At 28.3% G+C, this 17,302-nt stretch overlaps 1 protein-coding gene across 1 annotated transcript in view; it reads left to right on the top strand.

Annotated features, from left to right (window-relative positions):
- Positions 1 to 17,302, top strand: part of LOC148232923 (uncharacterized) — a 164,374-nt gene that overhangs the window by 90,840 nt on the left and 56,232 nt on the right. The window contains exon 5 of the mRNA XM_088189863.1: positions 9,223 to 9,388. Coding sequence (XP_088045989.1) covers positions 9,223 to 9,388 — 166 coding nt within the window. The remainder of the gene's footprint in view (positions 1 to 9,222; positions 9,389 to 17,302) is intronic.

The following is a 17,302-nucleotide window of genomic DNA, read 5'->3' as shown; positions in this document are numbered from 1 at the left end:
TGATTCTGTTTTTTTGTAGCTGAATTAAAAAGTCCATAAAAATATATTAAGATTTCTTAATCAATCTGTAAGTTTTTTCAATATGTCTTACAAGTCTTAATATAACTTAAACAATAATACAAATTAAAATTAAAAATAGTTTTATTGAAAAATTAAACATTTATAAATAAAAAATAATTATCTAATAGATTGTTGTCAATTTGTATTTATTTTTCTGACACTATAATAATATACGTTATTAGTATATATATTTTATATTATTTAAAACTTATTTACAAAAAATAAAAAAAATAACAAATAATAATATAATTTCGCATTTTTTTCTTTTGGCAAAAACTAACAATATTCTTGTCAGGTATAATAATTAAATTTAATACGGATATAGTATTAATATGAATAATACGATCATAACGTTAATATCTTAAACCTCCGGTTTAAGATATCGACGTCACATTTTTAACGTCGATCAATTCGACGTTTTTCCGCTTGTCACTTTGTCATATCAGCTGTCATTTCCATGCTCGTTCGACGGGCCACAAGCTCCCAAACTTTTCCAACAAACAATCAACGAATTACACTCCACATAAGTCCATGTCTTAATTGTAGCACTTTGGCGTTTTTTCTCACAAATTAATGGCTGTTTGTTGTCGCGGACAATACCCAAAAAGCAGTCTCTAAAAAACAGACTGGCAGTATAAATTAAAACACTTAAAAATCCCCCACCCAGTGATATCACCCACGGGTTAACGTCTGAGCCTACCGAAGCGTGCTTTCCCACGGCCGACAATGACGAGGAAAGAAGGCATTAAACAAATTACGCGTCTTATGGGTTTAAGGTCAGGGCGCGACGGAGACCTTTGTGTGGTCATCGCGACAAGGGGACCCCATGGACTTGGCCCCCGTGACGACTTATATGAGAAATTCCGTAACTTATCATTACGCGCGACAGTGCGCATTTGTCGCACTTTCATTGTATCTATTGTTACCACTTAAATAATTGCGCATTAGATTATATACATATTTAAAGATCAGAATGTTTGTTTAAAATTATTAACATAAACCGTTTATTACTCAATATACTATAGAAATCGTTTATTTATAACCTATATGTAATTAAGATGGTAAAGAACGAATCCTTACATTTTAATCATATCTAATCTATCTATTCACATTTATGATGTAATAGGTCATTTTTTGTGTGCGGGTGGGTCGTTATGGGAAATGAGCATGTGTGCTTCACGGTGTCGAGGTTTTAAAGTTCAGACTGAAGAAATATTTCTTTATAAAGCGGTCACGGATGCTTGACCTCCCCTTGTGAACCTAAGAAGCTATCATTATGTTCGATTTATGCCTCTACAAGCTATATAGAGCAAGTGTTTCAATTGCGCTTTTATGATACAATCAACATAAATACAAAGATAAACTTTTAATAAAATAAACACATGGTAACAACAAAGAATCATTGACTGAAATATAATACGTTAAAAACAATAATTGCAGCTCCTTTCTAGATGATCTAACTACAACTTATTATGTTTCATAATGTGCATATACAATTAGCATGATAAATAAAATAATTCATAAAAAATATTACAAGAAAAAGTGATTATTATTAAATCTTATCACATGTGACGCATTTAATTTCATTTAAAGTCATATTGAATGCGGTTATATTTGTATACTCTTAATGAAATGTATGTATGTAAATATAGAAAAAATGGCGCGTCTGAATTAATCACAATTTTATATATTATTAAAATTTCATATGCACCCCACACTATCAAATAATTGATGTAAAAGGCAACTAAAAATCAGTGCATTTATTATACCGAAGTAACTAAGGCGTGCAACTATAAAGTAAAATATTCCACACCTGTGCGTTACACGTTTATTAAAGAGGTCACCCAGACACACCGTGAGTCCTTAAGAATAAGAAATTCACACGAAAGTCAAGTAGCGTTTCTTCGGAAGGGTGGCGATATACACAATAACTTATTCGCTTCGTCGATCACATCTAATTATCATAACCTAACTGGGGTGAGCTATATTACAGTTCAGAGTATCATCGTTCACACGGTTGCATTTGCAATGTAATGAAACGCATATATGCATACGTATGATGTACCAATCAGGTTGGACAGTCTTCATCTCCATGTGGTGTCACGGATACCGGGTAAGACGATCTTTCCGAGATATCTCGTCATATTCCCAGAAGTATGTAATAATATCAAGACCGAAGGTAACGTACCGTGGCATACTGAAGAGTCTGTTCGCACGATTATCGCATGGTTGTGGTAGTAGGATTTTTCCCACAACGAATTTCCACAATGGTTCCTTTTCCTCCTGGTCAGAGAGATGCACCAAAGCGGAGGCATTGTGTTAAGTGCTTCGGATGGTTATCTATGTTGAAATTTGCACCTGCGTTTGCTCCGAGACTGGCCACGATGATAATTAGCCATTGTTCTTATTTTTCTTTATGTGTGTGTGTTTCGGGTGCTTACCTGTTGGTTTCCCACGATCGCACTTTGTGATGGAAATCATACGTATTTATAAAAAAGGCACACACACGTTCGGTCACTCTTCCTAGGGCACAGAGCGTAATGTGATAAATAGTATTGTTGAAGACGTAAAATTATTTATGCGAAGAATGATATAAAAATTTATGGAATTATTAAATTTACATTAATTCAAATAATTTTTTTTTTGATATTTTAGATACATATTTAAAAAAAATATGTTATGTATTGTCCCACATGAATTAAACCAAAACCCCATGTGTGGATGAGAAAATGAAAATATCTCTATGCACAGTATTGAGCAGACGAACCGCCTTTGCCAGAGAAGAGTTGGCAAGTGCTCCAGTTCTAGACTAATAATAATCAAGAACAGTGGACGCGACCGAGAACTATAACCACTTTCCGCAGCCCACATTTCGAGCTACCGAAGGATTTTCTACGATGCCTTTGAGCAATTTACAGAAGTGTTTGATTATATAAACACTTCAGCGAGTTGACAAAGAAACAAGAACGGATAATACCCGTATTCCTTCAAGTACAAAAATCGAAGAAATTTACGCTGCACTTTTTCTAGTTTCAATTTTTTACATTGACTCATTACGCCTGGAATCAAAACAATAGAGCTAGTTTCTAGTATGTTGCGGACTAGAGCATCATAAAAAGTGCGCAATACTAAAGTATTCCTTGTGTAGTGCGCATTTCTTAAGATAAAGCCGAGCATTTTTAATGATCTCTGCAATGTGCTAACGTTTTTCGAAAGTCACAACTAAATCCTTAGTAAAAGAAGACCTGTCTAGAATATATCCGCCGAAATAGTAGGAATATTTTACCGGCATCAATGACCTTGATAATGAAATTGTGTGACATTTCTTTATACTGAAAGGCAATTTGTTATAGCAAGCCCACTTTCACAAAGAATTGAGATGGAATCCGAAATAGACTACTCTTTCTTGAAAATTTTCAAGTCATTTGCAGAGAATAAAAAAAATGAATGATGAATTGTTGTTTTATGTCATTAATGAACAATAAAAACAGCAATGGAGCCAAGTTGGATCCTTGAGGTACTCCAGTAGAGGTCTTATATCGTTCTAAAAAGAGTTTTTATACTTGATGAACTGATATTTTATGTTTAAGTAATTTGAGAACAGGCTTATAAGACCTTCAGAAAAGCCAAAATTTGATAATTTTTTTACAAGTAAAGCATGATTAACTTTATCGAATGCCTTTTCAAAATCCAATGATCTTGAAAAAGCATTCGAGTTAGAAGAAAAGATAAGATTAGTGACAGTGGATCGAGATTGACGGAAACCATGTTGCTGCTCAAGAAGCATACGTTTGCAATGATTAAATATGCATTTATGCAATACAATTTCTAATAATTTTGAAGGTGCTGAAATCAACGCTATTGGTCTGTAATTGTCAATGTGAGACTTGACACCCTTTTTATTAATCGGGGTGAACTCTGGAAAACAGGAGGATCTCAAAATTAAATTAAATATAAATTGAAGAGGGTTCAAAATATCAGACTTGCATCCTTTCAGAATGTAGTTTGGAAAAAAATCTGGTCGTGAAGAGAAAATGGACTTTCGTATTCCATATCAACCAAATTAAAGGTTTTGATTAATAACAAAGATGACCATGAACGCTGTGTTTCATCGTAATTAGAAGTAAATCTAAATGTGATTTAGCAAACCCATAATATAAATTATTAACAAGTATGTATTATATTAGTGTAGTTATTTTAAGGTTTAATACTAAATTATAACAATGTATTAACATATGTTAATGTAATTTTAGTTATATTCAGTATTTTTATTACGTTATTTAATTATAATATTAATTTGTAATACTTACCAATCTTTAGAAAAACAAACTATTATAAGCGTTTCATTAAATCAGTCCAATGATTTTAATGGTATTCTTTGCATTATTAATACATAGAAATAAAATTAAAAAGCATCATATAGAAATAAAATTTTAGCACATAATTTAACAGGAAGTCGAGTTTGTTCATTCCTATTATATTTTCATATCACACATACGTGGGAAAATACTTTACGACTGTGCTGCCCGAATCGTTAAAATACTAAAAAAAACTTAATTAATGACTTCGCCGAGTGTTGAATTTATACCAAATTTAACATACAAATGCACAAGAAAGACGGCGATCATCTACGAGTGATTAATTAATTTTAAGACGATATCGATGTAGCTAGATTAGTGATAGAGATTCCTTAGTTTTATGACGGTCTTTATCGAGGTAGACGTGTTAATTGCTATAGAGTGGTACTGAAATACATCAAGCATGTTAATTTAAAATATTTGTTAAACATGGATCGCTAAAAAATGTATATAATATACAAATTTGGTAATGATAACATGATTTATAAATTTAACGGTAATGTAAGATCGTATATCATGGCTCTAAACGGCGCATGCTGTAATATTTATATTGTAATGATATGGTACACTTTCTACACAATGTTGGCCAGAAACGCTGATCGTCGAGATCATAACAGTCTTTGTAGACACCACTTGACATGAGGGCACATTCTTTGACGGGGCAATGATTTAAAACTATGATTATACACCTGCCGTCAAAGTCTCTTGATGTATGCAAATGACGTTACTGTATATTAGGCAACCTGTCGATTGATAGCTCCAAACCAGTTTATTGATCATTCCGAATCAATCACCTTTTTCTTTACGATCCACCTCAATCAGCACGCAAGCTTCGACCATTATGGCGTTGTGTATAGTCACCGGAAAAAAGAATCAAAAATCGGGCGGGTCCTCGTAATATAAGATGAAGAAAAAAAACTGTCTCAAATACCGGCGCTAATCAAACCGGTCAGTTGATTGACCCCGAGCGGCAAGATTAGCGCCGTCTTTCGAACAAACAATAAAAAATGATCGATAATAACTAATCAAATTTAATTAAACTCATATAAAGAACGAAGTATAAGTCGGAAGCATAAGACAAACACAAATATAATAGTCGTATACAGTTTATTTATATAAACAAGCTGCAGTAGTAGTTTCCGATATTTTATTTGTTCAAAAACATCAGCTATATCATTTATAGATGACACTCAATCACATACATATTATAACAGACTCACAATCTCTATAACAATATAAGTGAAAGTTAGATATAAATGATCTCTTAAAATTTTCTCTAGTATAAACTGAAAAAAGGTGTACATATGTGCAGATACATTAAAAGAAAATATCAGATAATGTTTTTCGTTGTCTATTTGTTTTTAATTAAATTTATAAGAAAGAACTAAAACATAAACATATTAAAAGGATTTCCCCTGAATAATATTAATGAGAAACTGCATTGTTAAATCCGTTTGTTTCGTTTCGTCATTTTATATTAACACCTAATGACTTTCATTTAACATTCGCTTTGAATCATTCATATTTTACAGATCATAATAATAATAATAAAACATATATGTAGGTAATAACAATAAAATTTAATTAATACCACAACGTAAAATGGTGTATATCAATTTTAGTACGAAATACAACAGCTATGAATATGTGCATAGTAATAAGCTTTTAATGGAGTGATAAAAATGGTCGAACACATACGGGAGCATTAAGAAGAAGAATAAAAAGTCGCCTTATCGAAGCCTCGGCGGATAGACAAGTGGAATAATAAATACGTAAAGATGGCTCGAGGGCTAAATGTGGAAAGTGCGGGAGCCGAGAATACTAAATAGGAAACAATTAATCAATAGACATCTTCGATACTAAAGCACAATATCTACAAGGAAAACCGCTTTTATATATATAGTATATATACGTACGTATACCAGATCTGGCTACAAATCGTAAATTAGGCAAGAGACACAACTAAATCGGAACAAGTATAAATTTAGAATATATATAAAAAAGCCGAAGCGTTGATGTATGTTCGGCTACGATCTAAAAACATTCTAATGGGAATAGTTTCGTGGTGAGTGCTACAAAATTAATTAGTCGCTTAGAAAAATGAGTTTTACCGTTCCGATCCGAGATTACGCGCTAAGATATACGGTCGAAAGCAAATATTTTCTCAACAGTGACATATGGCTCTATGGCGGAGATTTATAGCTTGCAACCGAAATGTACTAGAGTGATATAAACGCGCGGGGTAGGACGGAAACAGCATTTTTTTACAACTGTAATTCTTGCCTGGAAAGTTCATATAAATATATGTAATTAATTAAGAACAGTTAACTATTAAATTTATATTTTTAAATAATATAAAATTAAAATATATGTATATATACTTAATCAAAATACATTAAATACTAATATTTACGTTTGTGTCGAAGAGAGTTGAACGCGCGGGGTGTTATGAAACCTGAATGAAACTTTGTTAATACCGCAATCAGAGCTTATTAATATATAATTGCTATTTACGGGTCATTGAATTCACACAAACTAATGTGTTAAAAAAATACTTTTATTAGCATGTTTAAATTTTATCTGAACTAAATTTGATTTGTATTGTTGTTGTTATTTTTATTTACAACTAAAAGTAAAACATGTAAAACAATTTTAATATGCTATTTTAATTTTAATAAATAATTTAATTAAAACATTTAGATCCATATTGATCTAAATATATTATCGAAGTAGTGCTAGAATCAGGTTGTTTGCGGTATGCGGTTCTGCAACATCTTTCTTACAACTAATGAGCAGATTACGCGAAAGTTGATTGCGTCGATTATAGCCTAAGATATTTATTTTATTTAAATTAAAAATAAAGTAAAAGTTTGCCAATCTTTAACCGAACAGGTGTAATATATGGACAGAGTTCTGTTCCTTATTGGATAATAATCGTTAGCAAAAAGCAAGTTTGTCATATAGCAAATTTCACTGATCTATAAAATAGTGCTTAACCGTGAGAACAGTTTGAAATGTGTCACTAAATGTGTGTTAGCAATGACTCACATTATTGATAGCAAATAAAAAAAATTGTCAATATATTCATAGGTGTTCATATATTATATAATACATACACACGTAATAATAATACAAATGGTTTCAATCGTACAGCAACCGTCTAAAACTAATTATCCATGGTCTGTCCTTAGGGCTTATACTAATAATGCAACACGACCTGTATAAACAATCATAAATCAAACGTATCGTAGTAATATACGGTCGTGTGTGTATATGTATTAAATTGTGTTACTTTTATACCGTGGATAATTTTATAAATTGCATGGTGTGGGTAGTTTTTCGATTTATTTTTTCTACTTCGAGTCCAATGGATGGCGTGCTCGATAAATTGACTCAAACTTAGTTTGAATGTGGTTATTAGATGCAAATGAATGCTTCTGTTGGTACATCTGTTGATAATAATAGCGCGTGTCGCAATATCAATAACATTTTATAGCTTTACGTTTTTTATAATATTTTATTCTTGTAATTTAAATAATATATTTTAATAAAAATAAAAAAAATGTATTGGTTATTATAAAATAAATGCGATTAAATGCTTGTTAGAAAAATGTATTAAAAAACAAATCAAGGAAAAAGAAAAAATTCTCTGTAATATATATTTCGTAGAAAAGAGTATATGGGCTTATAATAAGTTCAACATTAAAACTTCTCTATGTATAATAATAAAAAAAAAAGTTGTAATTTTTATAAAAAACAAACTTATTTTTAATGTAAATAAGAATAAGTTTTTATTTAAAGCACTTACTTTGCTGAGATTGAAAAACATGTACACAGTAATTCTTAATAAAAAAATTTAATTAATTAAATATATACAATTGAATTATAGCATAATTTATAGTAAATTGTATATATGATTTATAATTTGTGTTTTTAGATAATAAAAATTAATTTTAATGAATATAAAACTGAAAAACATAACAATTAACAATTAATATTAACATTTTTTTCATAAACTTAAGAATCATTGTATGAAAAATTATAACATATGTGATGTAAAAATGTGGTTTGTGGAATTTAAGCTTATATTTAAAAAAAAATATTTAAATTAAAGCAGAAGCTAAAAATTATTATACAGAAAAAATTAAAATATTATAATACGCAAAAAATATATTACATAATAAAAAATAAAGAAAAGCATAAATTATTAAAATTAAGGTATACAAACCGGACCAGCTCCTCGTAGCTGACATTAAATAAATCAACGTATTAAAGAGCATTAAAATTAATAACAAATTTATTACTATTAAATGTATCATTAAAAATGAATAAAAATAACTTGACTGTTACTAAATAATTGCATAACGTAAAATTTTAGTATTTTTTTATACTGAGGAAACGAACAATTTTGAAAAAAGTTTTATATTTGAGTTTTTTGGAGGACTACGACATATAAGCTTTTGAGATTATGTATTAAATAAATGATTGTTTATTGTATTTTAACGTATTTTCTGTATTGAATAACAATACTTTGAGCTGCAAAAGCTGAGGCTTGCAGGAAAAAAAATAGTATAGGTAAATAAATTAACAACACACATAATGCGAATTGCGTAATTGCTTTCTAATGTATTATTACAATTTCATAATATACTATTTTTTTCTATATTACTAAATTATAAAATTATATTATAGATACGTATATACTTGAGTCTTGGCATATATTTAGTGTCTTTCTTTGGCTAAAACTATATATGCTTATTATTTTGAATATACTTATTAATGTTGCTTTATTTTATTTTTTCAGGAAAAACCACATAAATGCAGTCTTTGTGCCAAATCTTTCCCAACTCCCGGAGACCTCAAATCACATATGTACGTGCACAGCGGCTCCTGGCCTCACAAGTGCCACATCTGCTCCAGGGGGTTCTCCAAGCATACCAACCTCAAGAACCACCTCTTCTTGCACACGGGTAAGTGTTTAGAGGCAACAATGGACCCTTCATGATCCCTTCGCGCAGAGAGGTCATGACGGTTGATTATCGAATTGGATGTGCGCGAGACGGCGCGGCTCTTTGTTAATGCCAATTATGCGGGGGAAAATGCCATTTTTGAAACGATACCCTTTTTGGTATGTATACCTACATACCCTATAATCCCGCGTGTGTATATATGCGCCTTGATTGAAGCGCCACGGCCCTCAATCGTTATCTCGGACAAGCGCAATCCTCCCTATTTGACGTGAGCGGACGAAGGCAGCCGCTGGACCGCTTTTTATCGGTCCATTTCTGAACTGAATCAATATGCATTGACTGCGTAACGATGCCAGTAATTGAATTTGCATTTGATATAAATTTTATACGCGAATAAATTAAAATGGCAATGGATTGTTTGTTGAATTTTTATTGTTGTCGATGCGCTGATAAATTGATATATTCGATTGACGTTAAATGGTGTAACTTTTTGGCTGTCAATTTTTTTATGGTAGAATATTTTATTGTGATTATATAAATATTAAATTTATAATAATAAATAAGTTGAATGCTGTACATATTTATAATATTGTATAAATTGTTACTATTATATAAAAAAACTATTTGTAAAAATATAATTACTCGTGTTTTTCAATGATATATTTTATAAAATAAGTTTAAATTATATATTTGTTTTAATTATTTGTATAATAAAATTATTGATTATAAAATACATACATTTATGAGAAAAAATGCATTTTTATTTCAATTAATTATATATTTTCTAATTATAAATTCGAACATATCTATTTTTTTTATTAAAATATTAGAATTAAATATAATATTTTCCTAAAATATTTATGATAATTTTAGTATATTTTAGAAATATTAAAAATAAAATATTAAATTAGCATCACAATATCTTTTTTATTAGATATTTTGCTTCAACAAATTTGAATTATTTATTTATCGAAAAAATAATAATAAAAAATATATAATGTAGCGAATTTAAAACTAGTCAAAGTACAGCATTCTTCGTATCAGAAAAAAAACTTGACAAAAATATATAATGGCAGCCAAAAAGTTGCGATTAAAGGTGAATATTTATAAATTTCATGTTATTAAAAATACAAACATTACAATTATATTCTTGTTAAATAATTGAGAAAATAGACATTTTATACAAATCTTAAAAAAATTAAATTTATTAGGTTATTAGGCTCTAAATATTTAATCATACCAATTTTAAAAATACAATATATAAAAGTACTATAAAAACTAAGAAAAATATATTTAATATTTATTTAAAATTGCTATTATTATTCTGATTATTTTATAGAAATAAACTATTTACAATATATTTAATTGATTATATAAAAATATATCTTCTATTTTATACATGTATATATATAATTATTCTAGTTGATATAAAATAATATAAATTTATATAAAAAAAAAAATCGCTAAAAGGTTATTTTTAAGAAATCAATATATTATTTGATTAACTATTTATTACTATTACTTTTAAAGAAAATGTAGGTTAAAATCTTTTATATTTATTTAATATTATGTAAGGAAAATAATGTTGTTTTAATTTTGGAACAGAAAAGTCATATTTAACAACTTATTTTACCTTTTTCGCTTAAAATATAATTTTATTAAAGATATCACATAGCTCCACATCTCGAGCATTTTTAATTCTAATAGCATAACATATTTGATCCAAAATATTTCGGTGGGCTCTTTTTTACATTGTCTGCATTTTAAAACGGTACATCTATTAACATAAGTGGTAGTCAGAAGGAGAAAGGTCTGTAGAATAAGGTGGATGAGATAAAACCTTCCAGCTAAGTTCATTGATTTTATCGAAGCAATTTCGCTCCATGAAGTTTTCGAGTGTTATCGTGTAGTAGAACTATTTTCTTTTCTCGTGTAGTACAACTACTTTCTTGTGTTCACAATCCAGATGATCACACTAGAAGCTTGCTGTTATTGTTTGGTCAGAATTAAGAGTTTCGTAATGCACTAACTTCGACGACAATTGTTGTCGTACATTTTTGGTTATCAAATGAAGAAAAAGTGACTTAACTTCAAGATCTAGAAGCTCTTGTGATATGCGGATAACCATACACAAGTCTCTGTCTTACTGTATTCCGGCCTTCCCAATCATCTAAATGTGTTTATGTAGTATTAAATTGGACCATATTTAGTCGGATAGTTTAAGTAAGATTTGCTTCCATTTCTGCAGCCAGGAAATCATTGTCTATCTTAGATTTATTTGATATCGTAATTTTCTGTTCAATTTTCTTTACACCAACTTTGACATTGACGTTTATCTAATGAATCACCTACCATTCAACAATATTTTTAGTGACACTAGTTACCGATTTGTTTTAAAAAACTTCTGTCATCATAAATTTTAGAGTCAACATTTTTAAATTATCGGAATAACAAAATATGTACTCATACTGACTGTTAAAACTTAACTTAAAAAAATTAACATTAATTTATGGATTACCTTATATATTAAATTAACAGTTTAATCTAATTTTTAAACACCAAATTCGAACGAGTCAAAATTTTATTTAGTAAAGATGTTGATGTAATTGACTCAAGTGGTTTACATATAAGAACAGTGAGCTTAGTTTTTTTATATCTATATGTAGATATTTGTAATTAAAAAAATATTGAAATGGGTAAATCAATTCAGTCAAAGTGGTAGAGTTTAAGCTTAGAACTTGAAAGTTTTTTTTACAGAAGAACATTTTGTAGATAAGTTTTTTGTTATGAAGTTAATTTCAAAATGTAGCAGTTTGTAATCTTGCAAGCTAAGAACATAATTCATTACATAAATTTAATCACATTTATACATTCAGAACGTTCTAAAATAACTACTGATTTTTACTAAAAAATTAAGGGTTTTTAAAAAACATATATAAATTTTAAATAAATATTTTTTAAAATGACTTTTTTTTAATTACACCAGCAAGCTTACAAATAGTTTAGTAAGTAAATCTTGTTTTGATCTTAGCTTAATATCGATTATCTAAAAAGATAATTAAAAATATGGTAAAAATAAGATTACCATTTAGTATATAAAAATATCATTTCATGCTTATTTTTAGAACAAAAACATTGCTTAATTTTGATTATGAAATTGATAACTGTGTGCTTTATCACACAGAAGTATTTACCGATTTAAGTATTCTGTTTCAAGCGGACTATGAATCTATGCAATTGCAATTTATGCCTCTGAAATATTGGAATGCAAACATCAATTAAGAAGCTAAAAAAGCGAATAAAGCAAAAATATATCAATTTACTATACTTAAAAAAAATGTGATGTATATTATAGATTAAGATTAAAAATGAATAGTCTTATTATCCAAATCATTGCAGGTTAAAAAAATATTGCCGCATTAAAAATTGTTGATAGCCATCCGATAAATTTAAATTTAATAAGTAATTATTTTCGAGCAATTATAAATTTACAATGCGCAATAAATTTGATATTTTTTGCAAAGATATTTACGTCCACACGGTCCTCATCACGTCGCAATTGTCAATACTCATTTGCTGGTCGATCGACTCATTCCCTCGCGTACCGAATTTATGGTCGCCGCTTGCACGGTAGCATTCGGTGCTTGCCCGGGTCTTTGATGGCAGTTTGTTAATTAAAACGGCCCTGTATAACGAAGCGAAACAAACGATCGACCCGCGGCCATAATTCGCAGCGGTCGGCACGCGAGTGTATCGATTTCTGACAGCGACACGCCATATGCCTAGATATCCCGGCCGTAATGGGGCCGCGGCCCAACTTTATCTCCCCTGCCATCGGACTATTTATCTAAGAGAGCGATGCTTAAACTGTGATCCGCGCAAATCCACTTTTAGAGACTCGATCTGTTCTTAATCTATATGGTAAGAAACTTTAGGTGTGTCTATCGTTGGGCATTGGTAGAGAAAACTATTTATGTCGGAAAAACATGTGGGTTGTTAAAATGCGAAAGTAATTGTCTAGCTTAAATTAAATTGGCAAGAAATTAGTAGTGAAATTGATCAAATATATATTAAAAGCTTTGTTTTAAATCTTAGTCAAGTAGTTTTCCATTTTGAGTGAAAAAAATACAATTTATTATTGTATAATTATTATTAATTTAATACTATTAAGCAAATGTTTACGAAACCTTGTTCTTAATATAAATACTCAACGCTCGCTCGTATCAGTGATAAGCTTGAAAAGCGTAGGATTTTCAGTGATCTGTGTATTAATTTGAACGATAAGGTAGGATTTGCATATGGTTGAGGTAATTAATATTAAGCGTAGATAAAATGTAGGTGTGTGTATATAATGATATAATTTAAAATCCTATCTTGGTTGTCAAGTGCTACTGAACTTGATAATGTGTTGTAAATAGTATATTTATTTAAATGCGACTTATCTTGTGTCTAAAAATATATAAGATGTAATTTTTACATTTTATTTGTATCGTATATTATCAAGGTGTGGCAATTAAATTCTCAGGAATGATTTATATCAAACTTTTGATGTTCTAAAATGATACAATTTTTTTATGAATTTGTTATCAACTTCCATAACATTACGGCATAAAAACACAATCAAAATGTGACCCTGTGTCTCCACCATGACAAGGAATGACATAGACGTTCAATTTGCGGCCGCCGTTACAAAACGACGGAGAGGTCTGGACCTTACAAAGTATATACGAGTATAAATGAAGACGTTCATTCACAATTAAGTAGCCGGGCAGGATCACGCCAGGTGAATCACTGCTGGGCCCCGCGACGCCGTCCCTTAATTGCATTTTTACAGGTAATTAATTCATTGAACCTATCTCGATAGGTCTCATAATGAGCGGAGATCCTTGTAAGAGCGCTACGTGTTAAAAAGCCGCGCACGCTGTATATAAGTGTACAGCGTGCGCTCGGCAACACCTCGCCAACACTTAATTACACACCCCCGTGTTGGAGGTTTTGTTTTGAAAATGGACCGCATTCCGTTAAGTATCACCGTGACGGATCGGAAGAAATTATAAACCAGTAGTATGCTGTGAGCTTTCATTTATTTTTTGATAATATTTTGAGACACCATTTAGTAGCTTAAGAGAAACACTATTTAAAAAAAATGTTTTGGTGCAATTCGGTATTAATGGTCAGTTGAAATCGCCAAAACGTAATTTTAAACAAGCAATAAACATCACATTAATATCACATATACAACAGCCATTGATATTTTAATTTTTCAGCATATCTCTGAAAATTGTTAAGCATTTTACCAAGTTCATATTTTAAAAAAATTCTGGGCAATTATACAAGTAAAACTTCTGCTCTACACAAAATTTAAACCCGAATTGACAACGTCAAATTAGCATAAGAGGATAAAAATAAAATGGCTAAAATTTGCGCATTTGAAATGACTATAAAAAGTTAAGTTATAACTTTTAAATACATATATGTATTTAAAAGTTGATTAGTTGAATAGTTTACCGACTTATTTATTATTATAATGCAGTGTATAGTAATATATAAATATTTTTAAAGTAAATTAGTAGTATTTCATTTAGAACCTTAAATATATATATAAGTTAGGTTCATTATTGTTTTTGAATTTTATTAATTTATTTAGCTAAAAGCTAATTATATAATATAACCAACTAAATATCAATAAAACATATATAAAAAAAACATAAAATATAGTAAAGAAGAAGTTTATAATATTTTAATTTTGATCTTAATGTTTTAAGGTATTTTTTTATTTAATTAATGAAACCTGCTAAAGTTTTAATTTTGCAGGTTATTAATATGTATCGTAATGTGGTATCCATCTACCCTTAAATTATTTATATTTTTATTTTCTATTAAATGCATATTAAAATACTCTGGTAATATATTTATATATAAAAAAATAAAACATAAAAAACAATAATTATTATATTGATATTTCTAAAACTAGCAAATTAATTTTTATTTTTAACTTATTTTTTTGCTCTATTCTGTATTTTTGTGATTATTAACAAACACGTTATATGTACATGGTGTTGTGAATGTAGAAATAAGTGCATATATTTGCAGATGGCACAATTATTTTTATGTAGGTGAGAGTATGAAAGGATTAGTGAAAGTTCTTACTTATAAATTGGATGTGATGAAAGGTTGATAATTATACAAATAAAATTTGAGGAAAAATTACACTCATGGTATTAATTATAAAAGTATAAGTGATGATAGATAGGTGTAAAATATAATTCCTATTTACAATTATAATAAATTTAAATTTAAAAATCACTTTGAATAAAGACATTTCTAAAAAGTAGGAGTATTAAGTTTATACAAATAACTTCAATATGAAAATATATATAATTTATAAAATTTTATTTTGCAGACTTAAATATTGTGCCAAATTATTTTTTTAAATTCAGAAAGATTTTTTTTTAATTTTAAATACATATATAATTTTTTATTTTTCAAAAATTGTATAATAAACTGCAAAAAATAAGATAAATTTATGTAAAAAGATATGTATCTATAAAGTATTAATATGTTCAAAGCCATATATGTGTATAGGTATAGAGTATATTAATTAGTTTTAAACTATTTATTAAAATAATAATAATGTAAAAACAATAAAATATATTTAATTGTCGTAAAAAGCATTATATTTACCCTTATTAAACTGCAAGTGTAATTTTAACAGCTACATAACTTTCAGTTTAATTGACAGCATCATAAAACCTATAATTTAACCAATTTATTTTACAATTATAGAATAATTTATACTTTCTTAAAATATATACTCTTGTATATTTGATTTATATAGTATATACTAATTGTTAATATAAATATAAAAATAAAAACATAATATAAATAATTGATAAGTATATATAAATAAATAAGCATAAACACCTTTCCACACAAAATTTATTCTCAGGTGGTACATTTTTTTATCTTATTTTTTTTATTTGTATGTTTTTAAATATTTTTTTTATATTTATAGCAATAATTACTAATATAATAAATTTTGCAGCTAAATTTTTAAAAGATTTATATATCATATATCTAAATTATAAAAAAAATCATATATAAAAAATGCACTGCAAACTCACTTTTCCTTTTCATTTTATTAGCATAACTTCATATATAAATATATGTTAATACATTAATTATAATTAAGGATCAATTAGGGTAAAAAGGTGTGGAGATAGAATAAAATCTTTTTGAATAAAGAATTTGACATATGATGATAATTAATTATTGTAATTGAATAATTTCTGCCTCATTTAAAATTAATAGTTAATCACAATTAAATTTATTAATTTATTTATACAATGCTAAAGAATATTCTAAATTATAGTTTTTTTAATTGGTTTTAGTTTTACGATAGCACTTCTTTTTAATAAATCCTATCTGGATTTTCTATATTAATATGAATTTTATTGGGCTACTTTTAGATACGTCACGCACGATTTTATTATTTATTTAATAGTAATTATGTAAATAAACGTGACTAGGTATTGTCTTGATATGTTAGGATTAAAAAAATCGGGAGATATCTATTTCTTGTTAGTAAAAAATGGCGTAAGTTGGAATTTTCGGTAATTAAAATCTGAAAAGCTTTATTATATTATAATATTATTTGAGAAGTCATGGAAATAAACTTTATTTGTAAAAATAATTCATTAGAATGTGATTTTATCAGAAGATTCTGTCAGACAGCAATGAAGTAAATTATTACTTTTGGCTTTTACGAGATATAATGCATTGCTTATAAATATACGTTTAATCGATTTTAAGGATATTTGTAATAAATAAAATAGTTCTAAGTAAATGTATTTAAATATTTATTTTTTAATAATTTTAAAATAGAATCGGCAAACGTTCACAAATGGCAATCAC

This window comes from Plectrocnemia conspersa, unplaced genomic scaffold, assembly GCF_051122295.1.
Source record: "Plectrocnemia conspersa isolate PC_06_02 unplaced genomic scaffold, ASM5112229v1 ptg000008l, whole genome shotgun sequence".
Classification (NCBI taxonomy): domain Eukaryota; kingdom Metazoa; phylum Arthropoda; class Insecta; order Trichoptera; family Polycentropodidae; genus Plectrocnemia; species Plectrocnemia conspersa.
Note: the sequence above shows the minus strand (reverse complement) of the source record. Positions and strands in the feature narration are given on the sequence as shown.